At 38.6% G+C, this 12,125-nt stretch overlaps 1 protein-coding gene across 3 annotated transcripts in view; it reads left to right on the top strand.

Annotated features, from left to right (window-relative positions):
- Positions 1-3,628: 3,628 nt before the first annotated feature.
- Positions 3,629-12,125, top strand: part of RALGAPA1 (Ral GTPase activating protein catalytic subunit alpha 1) — a gene marked incomplete at both ends in the record, with an annotated part of 206,636 nt that continues 198,139 nt past the window's right edge. For all 3 annotated transcript variants that reach the window (XM_084241386.1, XM_084241384.1, XM_084241385.1), the window contains one exon: positions 3,629-3,734. In XM_084241386.1, the coding sequence (XP_084097512.1) occupies positions 3,629-3,734 (106 nt within the window). The remainder of the gene's footprint in view (positions 3,735-12,125) is intronic.

Below are 12,125 nucleotides of genomic sequence, written 5' to 3'. Positions count from 1 at the left end.
AGGAATAAGTTTTATTAAACTGGCCTGGTCATATGCCCATCCCTATCCCTAACCCACTTGCTTTGCCCAGGGTGCAAAAATAGTCAAGTGTAAATGAAGAAGTGGGGGTTCAGATAAAATGAGACAGAGAGGCTTTCCAAAGAAAAATCTTGGTATAATTACCAGAAGGCAGGCAAAACAACATATACCCATTGCAACCAATATAGCTAATTACCATTTTCCCCCATCCAAACGTCAATAAATTTAGAAAGAGGTCTGCTTTTTCTGTGTCATTTTAACAGACTTAATAATACTGGTCATGATTACTATGAAGTGCAAAAGTATAAAATTCAGACGTGTTTTTAGCTTCTTTGAAGTCAGTTCTTCAATGTGGATTTTATTCTTTGATCCAAAGTGCTATGCATTTCCCAACTATAAAACATTCTTAAATATGTATCCATAACCATACCCATCAAAACATTATTTTTATCCATGCCATTTCTTTTATTCATTAACACAATGATTGCAAGAATATAAAACTATTGGATTTGTTTTAAATTCTTAAAAATTACTTAAAAAGAGTCAATGCTCAAATCCTAACAAGATGTGGGGTGCAGAGGACATCACTGACATTTCTAGCAGACATGGCTAGGTATGGTGAACCCCCTGCTCCTAAACAAAGGATATAATGAAAAAAAGATCAACTGAAGAAATATTTAGAAAGCATAATCATCAGGTTTTGGTAATCAATTGGATAAGAGGGAGAAGCCTTAAGCTGACTAATTTCTAGATCGAAAAACTGAGCTGATAGTGGTATTATCAACAAAGATATTTGATGAAAGGAAGGTCAGGTTTGGGAGGGAGGACAAAGATGACAAATGCACACGCTGCATTTGAGTAGTTTGTGGAAACACTAAGTGGTTCCAATTTGTAGCTCAGAACGAGACTTGTGTTACAGGCAGTAACACAGGTGTCTAAAATTACCAAATAAATCAGGATCATGGGATCAGATGACTCTTCTACCAGCAGTGTAATGTAATACAAACATGACAATTTAAAAATCAACATATATTTATTCTGAGCCATAGTAAGACATAAATATATTTTTTTGCCCTTGATTTTAAGGAGGTTTTTCCCCTATATATACACATTTTACTTTGTTTTATGAATTTAAAATCAATAGATTGAATTTTCTTAATTTTCTTTTAAAAATGCTTGGTTTTGAATCATAAGACAATAGATGCTTTTTGTAGAAAATACAAAGTAAGCAAAATATAAAGAAGAAAATTAAATCACCTGTAATTTATTATGCAAATATAATCACAATTTAGAAGTATTTTCTCATTTTTTTCTAAGTATATTTTATGCCATAAATTTCTTTCACAAAAATATGTATGCTTTTGATATTATGCATATTTCAGTTTGTACCTGATTTTTCACTTAATATTGTTTTAAGTATTTTCCTTGTCATTAAAAAGCTTTCGTGTTAATAATTTTTCATGGCTATATAACATTCTACTGTTATTGAAATTCATCTCTTGGTGGATATTCACATTGTTTCCAATCTTCCTCTGTTAAAAATAATGCTTTAATATTTACATAAACATTTTTCTCATTTCTGATATTTTAGAGAATAATTTCAAATACGCAACTATTGAATCAAAGCATATAAACATTTTTGTGTTTTGATACAGAATGTCAAATTTTATCTTCTAGAAAGCTTGTAAAATTAACACTTCTTTCCAGCAAGTTACAGGAGTATCTGCTGTCACAGTCACTAACAGTAAGATTACTAATTTAAAAGCACTTTGAGTGATAAAACATTTCTGCATTGATAAAAAATTATATTGAGTGAGAAAAGGTAGACAGAAAAGCCTGTATGTATGTTTATATAAAACTCAAAAATTGTACTCTTTGAAGGCAGCTTCTTGAATTAAACCATGCAAGTTTTTTGTATATAAATGAAACCTCATTAAAGCTGTTTTTTAAATTGTTTAAAAATAAAAATTACTTTTAAACCTGATTTAAAAATAAGTGAACTTTTTTCACGTTTTAATTTTGAGACTATACTTCTGTGCTGTTTCATATTTTCTACTTTTTTTTTTTTTAACTTATGCCATTGCAACTTTCTCCTGGATTTATGAATTCTACATATCAAGAACGTTCACCCTTAATATTCCTGAGGTTTCGGGCCTCCCCTGCTGGCACAGCGGTTGAGCGCTGGGCTGCAAAGCTGCCCATAGCCTCTGCAGCGCCCCTTGGATCCCCAGCCACCAGCGAGGGTCCCACATGGCGCTCAGATCTCTCCTGTCATGCCCGCTGCTCCCCTCAGCAGTGTATTTCGTCAGTCTGCCTGTTCAGTTCCCCACTCTGTCTCTGGTGAATCCTCTCACTGTCCTGCGCTTCTGACTGCACCCAGTGCTTGTATAAATAAATAAATATATATTTAAATATATATTTAAAAAAATATATTCCTGAGGTTTCTTTTCTGTGTAATATTTGTCTCTGTGATAGGATGCTTTCAAGAGAACTCTTTTGTGTAAGATATTTTAACCAAGAGGTTAAAATCCCTAAACTACAGTTAATTGTCAATCATGACTTTGCAAAACAAACAAAAACCTTTTAAACAAAATAAAAATGAAGACATGAAAGGGTGTTACAACCCTGAAGATGCCTTCAGAATTGGCATCTGGTTTGAGGTTTTGAAGCTATCTTCTTACGCTACTATAACACAGTAAACAGTGGAAATAAAGTAAAAATCAAAGTCAACGAGCAACTATAAACCAGAGACACGGGTGGGGAGGGGATAGGAGGGATTACGGTCAAAATAAGACAGGGGGTGGGAATTGTGCGGGGACTATCACCAAGACGAAACTGCATACACTGTGCAAAAATGAAAAATGATGTAAAACACATAAAATAAAATGTTATTTTTTAAAATGGACTTTTTAAAGTATAAAGCACTGCTCTCTGGGAGTCTGACCAAGAGTAACTCTGCTTCCAATGGAACAGACAGTAGTAACTCTCTCCCCTGGCTTTCCGAGGCTTCCCCGGCTACTCGCGCAGGAAACTCAGGTGGTAATGCGACGGATGATCTCACGCTGGCATGACGTCAAGAACCTTTGACGTCAGAAGGCGGTTGCCAGGGGGACCATTCGCCACCGACGGCAGAGTCGTGAAGCCCCATCACCACACTCCGTCTCCGTCTCGGCCTTTGCAGGGTCTAAGCTGCTAAAGACGCTTTAACCTTAAGGGGGCCTCAGGGAGAGAGGAGCTGTGCAGCTGCCGCCGGGAGCGCCACCTCCGGCTCCGGGTCCCGGGCCCCGGCCTGCGGCGGCGAGCGAAGGCCGCGGGAAGCGGCGCCGGCGGCTGGCAGCCCGCCCGGGTCTCCTTCGCCCCGTGCAGCGCCGGGAGAAGGGATCCGCCATATTGGAGCCGCAGCCGAAGGTGCCTTGCAGCCGCGGCGCGAGGCGGGCGGAGGCGGCGGCCCCGGCCTGGTTTGGGGAGGAGTCGCGGCGCCGGGGCCCGCAGAGCCGGGGAGTGAATGAGTCGCTCACGCTAGTCTCCTCCCCGCCCACTCCCTCCACTTTCCGCGGCCCGAGCCGGCCGGGAGGGGGCCGGAGTCGGCCGTGGCGGCGGCAGCGGCAGGATGTTCTCCAAGAAGCCGCACGGGGACGTGAAGAAGTCCACCCTGAAGGTGCTGGACGCCAAGAAGGACGCGCTGACTCGCCTCAAGCACCTGCGCATCGTCATCGGTGAGAGCGACGGGCGGCGGCGCCCGCAGGCCCGGGGTGCCCGGCCTCGCCTACCCCCGGGCCTTGGGGGCTCCCGTCCCGCCCCGGACGCCCCGGACGGCTGCGGGAGTGGGGGCGAGGCGTCCGCTCTGTGGAGACGCGGGAGGGCGGGCAACTGGGGAAGGTAAAACTTGGCAGTCGGAAACGGCATTCACGCAGGGTTATCTGATTTGGGGTTAATAATCCGAACCCCAATTAAAACAACAACAACAACTAGTATTACTCTAGGCTTGAGATCTTCTTTAGGATTTCGGGAGACCTGGTGTGAATATTGGTGTTTATAGGATATGTTTGTCTCATGCCCACAGCCATCCCCACCCAGTGAAAAGGAAAAAAGCAAATTTAATCTTTCAAGTTTCTTGGCTAAGGAGGGCAAGGAGGAAGCAGTTACACCTCTTTGGGAAGTGGGTGGTTCCCAAAAAGCTTGTGGGAAAGAACCCCGCCCTTCTGTAATGCACGTTGTTCATTACTGTGAATGCACCTTCTTCTTTACTGTCATTGAGAGAGAGAACTTTTTACTAGAGAAAACACGGGAGTTTATAGCTTCCTTGGCCTTCCGAGAATTGTACGGATACCTGTTTTTATTTACTTGAAATTTCCTTAGCATCTGTTTCTCCCTTTCCCTTCTGTTTTGCAGGAAGACCAAACAGTGCTCTGAGTTTTGGGTATAGTGTTAGACGAATCTTTTGGATACTTGGTCATTTCGTAGGCTGATAAGGGATGTAATAATGATGGAACATCGATGGTCCAGTTCTTGGATTTCTTTCCATGAAATTTGGAGTGAAAAGGAAATTTAGTTTGCCTGTGTTGATACAGAGTTAATGGCAGAGCTGGGTTTAGAACCCAGCTGCCTGAATCATAGTTCAGAGTTTATCTCATGCGCTCTTCCTAAGGAATATTTGTTTTTAAATGTGACATTTTCAAACTTAAATCAGTGACTTCAGTTAGTTCTTTGGGGTGCATGTTTTTCTATTGTTTACTCTTAGTACCAGCACGCCATCAATAATGCCCAGCATTTGTATGGGGTTGAGTGTTTACAAAACAGTTTCACATTTTCATATATAAATTATAATTATCACAATACTTCTACAAGTAGGTATTATCCTTTTATTTATACAAATGAGAATATTAAATGTTCATCTAGCTAGTTGGATGTAGAGTCAGAAATGGAGCCCCGATTTTGTGTTTCCCTTTTGTTTTTTTTACTCTTCCTACATTTATAACAAGTCACAAGGACATTGTATTTGTTCCCATGGAACAGTCAGAGAGCAGGTAAGTCCAGCTAAGATATTTTAAAAAGCCCAGTTTTCAAGAAAATACAAATCTTCTAAATATAGTTGAGATTGTGTCTTTTTATTTTCATTCTACTTGAGCGTTGAAGAAAAGATTTGACTTAGAGAGAATGTGTGGATAGATATATCACTGATAATGGCAGTTTGAAATTGGAAGACTTAATGAAATTTGACACCTCTTTGGTTTAAACTGTAGATTGGGTAATAGGAGAGCTATAAAGTTGAATTCTAAGAGTATTGAAATTTCCTAAATTAACTGCCATAGTTGTTTAGCTATGAAATGGTTAAAGAATGGTTCATATATACTTCTTTGGCATAGACGTTTTTTCCATCTGGGAAGTACAGACTAAATTAACAGGCCACACATGTTGGATATTTTGTAGGGTTTAGTTTTTTCAGTTTGAAAAAAAAAACAGTAATTAAGAAAACCTTTTGTTTTTTAGTAGCTTATGGACTTTTTGAAAAAAAAAAAATAATGTATATAGGGTTTTAAAATATCCTTAAGAACCTTCAAGTGGAGAACATTGTGCTTTTAGACCTGAACACACCCTCTTGAGAGTAGGAGGTGCATATAAATAAATTACTACCCTTCAGTAGTTTTAGAACCTTTGTTCTCATCCAGGACAATTTTCCTCCCCTCCCTTCACAGGACCTTGGTTTTGTCTGGAGACACTTTTGGTTGTCACTACCGGGAGAGGTGCTACTGGCATCTAGTGCCTACTGGAATGCCACTGACCATTTCAAAATGGACAGGACTATCCTTTACAACATATTCTAGCTCTAAATGCCAGTAGTCCTGAGTTTTAGAAACTGTCAAAATGTAGATTCAAAGATTGACCTTCATATGATATACTTAGTTCTAATATATTATTTTATTTGAAATGGTAAGAATGAAAACCTCTTATTTTTAATTTCAACTATTGCATTCTTTATTTATGTTTGGATCTTTTTTCACATTTTCTCTGTCCTTGATTTTATTTCTCATCTTTTCATCCATTTTTTCCTCCTAATTTCAGTAAGCATCAAGACTCTTGCTCTCAGGTCATTCTTTGGTTAATTCTGTTTATTAGGGATTTTCCCTAAGGTTTTTTTCTTGCTCCATCGATTGGGGTGAAATCCTCTCCCCCATTCTCTTTGATGCTTTTTTTTTTTTTAAAAAGGATTTATTTATTTATGCATGCATGCAAGAGCTGGGGCACAGGCCAGAGATGGGGGGGGGGCGGTGAGAGGATTCACCAGAGACAGTGGGGAACAGAACAGGCAGATTAACCGAAGTACACTGCCAAGGGGAGCAGCAGGGGAAACAGGAGAGGTCTGCTGGGCCATGTGGGTAGCTCCCTGCCCGGCTGGGGATCGAACTCGTGCTGCAGAAGCTGTGGATTGCTTCATAGTGTGGTGCTTAACCCCTTGCGCCACCAGGGAGGCCCTCTCTTTGATGCTTTTTAATTATTTCTGTGAATTAAGCTAGACTGCTTTCCTTCCCAGTACTGCTGTGACTGTCTTGCTTTAGAATTGTTGGCCAAGGGTGCTGGAATTTGAATGCGCTGCTTTCTGTTATTGTATTGATTAAAACCAACCTCTCAGAATGATTGGTTCTTTAGAGCCAGCAGAGGGTGATAGTCCAAGAACCCAGACTAAAGGGTGAGGGCTGGATTTGTAGGGCTTGTGGAAGTGCTGCAGTAGATTGCCTAAGGCAAAAGCCTCCATTAGTTCTATAGCCCCCTGCCTGGAGGGGTGGGTCTGCAATCACTGTCTCCTGGTGGCAGATCAAGATAGAGCACTAGTGGTGTTCTTTCTGAGGCCCCAAACTGCTTCTGACCCTTCAGAACTTTACAAACAATAGTTGAGGAAACTTATCAACTCTACATCAGCCTTGCAAGAATAATAGATGGACTTCTAAGGGAAAGCTTAGAGAGCCTTGTCTTGTTCTTGATCACTAGTGTAAAGCTATCCTTTTTTTAACCATGTAATATGAGGTTAACTGTAGGTTTTTCATAACTACCCTTCATCAGCTTGTGAAAGGGTTTTTATTTTTTTATTTTTTTATTTATTTGGTGTCGAAACCCAGGATTGAAATACTTATTTAAAAATTTTTCTTGTGTCATTGGTAATTTTTGGACAATATTTGATTTCTCCCCTCAAGTGTAGTCCCTATAGTTCTCCCACCATGTAGCACCCATGAACCATCACATTGGTAATCCCTTGTGTTCTTCCCTCCCATGATTTGATCCTTCTCTCTACCCTTCCCTTGCTCTGTGCCTCAGATCTATGGTCAGCTTGCAAGTTTTGTCTTTTTCCTGGCCTTTCGGCTGATATTTATCTTTCTCCTGATTTGTTTCACCTCATATAATCCCTTCCAGCTCCATTCATGTTGTCTCAGATGGCATGAGGTTATCTTCCTTGATCTCTGAGTAGTATTTCATAGGGTATTGTGTATATATATATATATATACCATATCATCTTGATCTATTTGTCTGTTTGGGGGCATTTGGGTTTCTATATCTTGGCTATTGTAAATAGTGCTGCAGTAAACATAGTGACACCAGCTGTGTAAAAGGATTCCTTTATCACCACATCCTCACCAGCATTTGTTTCTAGTTTTTTTAATAGGGGCCATTCTCACAGGTGTGAAGTGGTATCTCATTGTGGATTTGATTTGCATTTCCATGTTAATAGGTGATTTTGAACAGGTTGTGAAAGTTTTATTCTATTCCTGGTTTGCTGAGTTTTCATCAGGAGTGGATATTGGGTTTGTTAAATGATTTTGCTGCTTCTAGTGAAATGAGCAGGCTTGTTTTTTCTTTTGTTAATATAATGAATTATATGCATTGATTTTCAGATGTTAAGGAATTCAACTTTGAAATCCTGGGAATAAACCTCAGTTGATCATGATGTATTTTGCTTTTTAAATATTATTGGGTTTGATTTGCTAACATGTTTATAATTTTTGCATTTATTTTCATAAGGGATATTGGTCTGCTCTTGTCATGTTTTTGATTTTAAGAACAAGTAATGCTACACTCATATGAAGTGTGAATAGAGCTGTTTTCTTCCTTTTCAGTGTTTTGTACGTGTTCATGTAGAATTGGATTTATTTTTTCCTTAAATGTTTGGTAGAACTCACCAGTGAAGTTACCTGGACATGGCATTTTCTTTGAGGAAAGGTTTTTTTTTTTTTTTTTTTTAATTTTATTTTTATATTCCCCATACAATTGCAACGCCCTTATTTTGACCTCAGTCTCTCCTCCTACCCCCCCCCCCCCAATGTGTCTCTGGCTCATAGTTGTTTGTTGAGAGGAAAGGTTTTTAACAACACTTTAGGACAGCAGGGTAAATGAAAAATCAGGCTTTTTCTGCCCTCCCACTGCGGGGTGTGGATGCCTGGGGCCCAGGGGCATGTGCACCTGTAATTATGGACACCTGGACCTAGAGAGCCTGGGGCGTGCTCTTGTGCAAATGCTCATACCTGTGCCTAGAGGCAAGGGATAAAGGCGGGGCTGCAGCGTGGGGAGGAGGACCACTGAGGCGAGACCACTGGCTAACGGGAGGCTAAAATTCGCTGCCTATTCTGGGCCTCCCTGCTTGCACTACAAGGACTATTAAGGTTGTCTGTTTCTTCTTGAGTGATCATTAATAGTTTATATCTTCAAAAATTTTCTCATTTCATCTAAATTGTCAGATTTATAGGTTTAGAGTTGTTCCTAATACTCCCTTATTAGCCCTTCAGTGTCTAGAAGTTGCGATCCTATTCCTGGTATTGATAGTTCCTCTCATCCTGGTCAGCCTGATTATATGGTCTCTTTTATTAACCTTTTAAAAGAATCAGTTTGTGGCTTTATTGACTTCCGTTGTTCCTCTTTATTTCATTAATTTTTGCTTTAATATATGTTTTTTTCTTTTTGGTGTTTTCTTCTTAGCTAATTTGCTATTTTTCTAGTTTTTTTAAACATGTAAACTGATTTTATTGATTTGAGTGAGTACATACTGTAAAAATTTATATTTTCATTTCAGTTAGTTCCAAAATGCATTCTAACTTCCCTTTTGATTTCTTCTGTGATCCATGGATTTTTTTTATGAGTATTTTCTTTAACTTCAAGTATCTTTGGACTATCAAGATGTTTTTCTGTTACTGACTTGTAAGTTATATAGTCAGAATATACCTTTTATGTCTTGCATTGTTTAAGTTTATTGAAATTTGATGGTTCAGAATGTTTTAATTTGATGTCATTTATGCACTTGATTAGAATATGTATTTTGTTGTGGTTGGATTGAGTGCTATGAAAATGTCAATTAGGACAAGTTGTTTGGTAGTGTTGTTCAAATCTTCTGTGTCCTTACCGAATTTCTGTTAACTTGTTTTTTAAATCAATTATTGCGGGAGGTGTGCTGTAGTTTCTGTCAATTTTTTTTTTTTTGCAATTCTTTAGATTTTTTGTCTTGTGTATTTATTTGATACCTAAATATTGAAAATTATTCTTGAAAAATTGATTCCTTTCTCATTATAAAATGGTCTCTTTATACCTGACAAAAGTCTTTGTGCTAGAATCTACTTTAATAGTGATTTTCCCATTTCTGCTATCATTGATTGTTGTTAGCAGGGTATATATTTTCCTATCTTTTTATTCAATTTGTATCTTTAGTTAAAGTGGATTTCTTATTTGCACCCTATGGTTGAGTCTGTCTTAAAAAAATTAATATCTGCCTTTTAATTGAGATGTCTGGAAATTGTATTTAAATCCCCCACATTTTTAGTCGGCTTGCTTTTTACTACATCCCAAGAAATTATTATTTTTTTTAATAAATTTTATTGTTATATTCCCCATACAATTGCAGCCCCCCCATTCTGACCCTAATCCCTGCCCTCCCGCCCCCGCCCCCCTAAAAGTGTCTCTGGTTCATAGTTTTTTGTTGATTTTGATTTTCACTTTCTTATAGTTATTCATTTTCCTGGTCCCTTATTTAAGTTTTCTAGATTCCTGCTATGAGTGAGACCATCCGGTATTTTTCTTTTTCTTTTTGGCTTATTTCGCTGAGCATGATCCCTTCCAGCGCCATCCATGTTGCTGCAAATTGCATGTGTTTATCTTTTTTGAATGCTGAGTAATATTCCATGGTATATATGTACCACATCTTCTTGATCCAGTCATCTATTTTTGGGCATTTGGGTTGTTTCCAAAGCTTAGCTATTGTAAACAGTGCTGCTATAAACATAGGGGTGCAGGTGTTCTTTGGAATTGATGTTTCTGTGTCCTTTGGGTAAATACCTAGGAGTGGAATTGCTGGATCATATGGAAGCTCTATGTTTAGTAGGTCCAGAAATGTCCACACAGCTCTCCACAGTGGTTGGACCAGTTTGCACTCCCACCAACAGTGCAGAAGAGTTCCTTTTTCTCCACACCCTCGCCAGCATTTGTTGTTGCTAGTTTTTTTAATATGTGCCATTCTCACTGGTGTAAGATGGTATCTCATGGTAGTTTTGATTTGCATTTCCCTGATGACAAGTGATGTTGAACATTTTTTCATATGCCTGTTGGCCATTTGCATTTCCTCTTCAGAGAAGTTTCTTTTTAGCTCTTCTGCCCATTTTTTGACTGGATTATTTTCTTTGTTGTTGTTGAGTCTCATCAGCTCTTTGCAGATTTTTGTGATCAGTCCTTTATCATTAGTGTTGGGTGCAAAAATGTTCTCCCAGTTGGTGGGGTTTCTCTTTGTTTTTGTTATTGTCTCTTTTGCTGTGCAGAAGCTCTTTAATTTGATGTAGTCCCAGCTGTTTATCTTTGCCTTCACTATCACTGCTTTGGGTGATGTGTCTGTAAAGATGTCTTTGATGTGCAGATCACGTAGTGTTTCGCCTATATTTCCTTCTATATATTTTATGGTTTCAGGTCTTATGTCTAGTTCTTTAATCCATTTTGAGTTGATTTTTGTGTATGGTGTGAGGTAGTGGTCAAGCTTCATTCTTTTGCACGTAGCGACCCAGTTTTCCCAGCACCATTTATTGAACAAACTTTCTTTGCTCCAATGCATATTCTTTGCTCCTTTGTCAAAGATTAGTTGACCATAAATCTGTGGGTTTATTTCTGGATTTTCTATTCGATTCCATTGGTCTGTATGTCTGTTCTTGTTCCAATACCATGCAGTTTTGATGATTATGGCTTTGTAGTATAGTTTGAAGTCTGGGAGTATAATGCCTCCATTCCCTTCTTTTTTTTTCAGGAGAGCTTTGGCTATTCGGGGTTTTTTGTGATTCCATATGAATTTCATCAATAATTGTTCTATTTCTTTGAAGAATGACATTGAAATTTTGATTGGAATAGCATTGAATCTGTATATTGCTTTTGGAAGGATGGCCATTTTAATAATGTTTATTCTTCCAATCCATGAGCAGGGGATGTCTCTCCATTTCTTTGTGTCTTCTTCTATTTCTTTTAATAGTGTTTTATAATTTTCTTTGTATAGGTCCTTTACCTCTTTTGTTAGAATTATTCCCAAATATTTGATTTTTTTTGTTTCAATAACAAAAGGGATGGTTTTTTTGATTTCTTCTTCTTCAGATTTATTGTTTGTGTATAGGAAGGCTACTGACTTTTGCGTGTTTATTTTGTATCCTGCCACTTTACTGAACTGATTGATGAGTTGAATTAGCTTTTCTGTGGAGTTTTTGGGGTTCTCTATGTATAATATCATATCGTCTGCAAATAGTGATAGTTTGACTTCTTCTTTTCCTATTTGGATTCCTTGGATGTCTTTCTCTTGTCTTATTGCCCTGGCTAGGACTTCCAGTATTATATTGAAAAGCAGTGGTGAGAGTGGACATCCTTGTCTTGTTCCAGATCTTAATGGAATTGCTTTCAGCTTTTCACCATTGAGAATGATACTGGCTGTTGGCTTGTCATAGATGGCCTTTATGATGTTGAGGTATGTTCCTTGTATCCCAAGAATTTCAAGGGCTTTTATCATGAATGGGTGTTGCACTTTGTCGAAAGCTTTCTCAGCATCTATTGATATTATCATATGGTTTTTATATTTCTTTTTGTTGATGTGTTGGATAACGTTGAT

This window comes from Talpa europaea, assembly GCF_964194135.1.
Source record: "Talpa europaea genome assembly, chromosome: 8".
Taxonomy (NCBI): Eukaryota; Metazoa; Chordata; class Mammalia; order Eulipotyphla; family Talpidae; genus Talpa; species Talpa europaea.
Note: the sequence above shows the minus strand (reverse complement) of the source record. Positions and strands in the feature narration are given on the sequence as shown.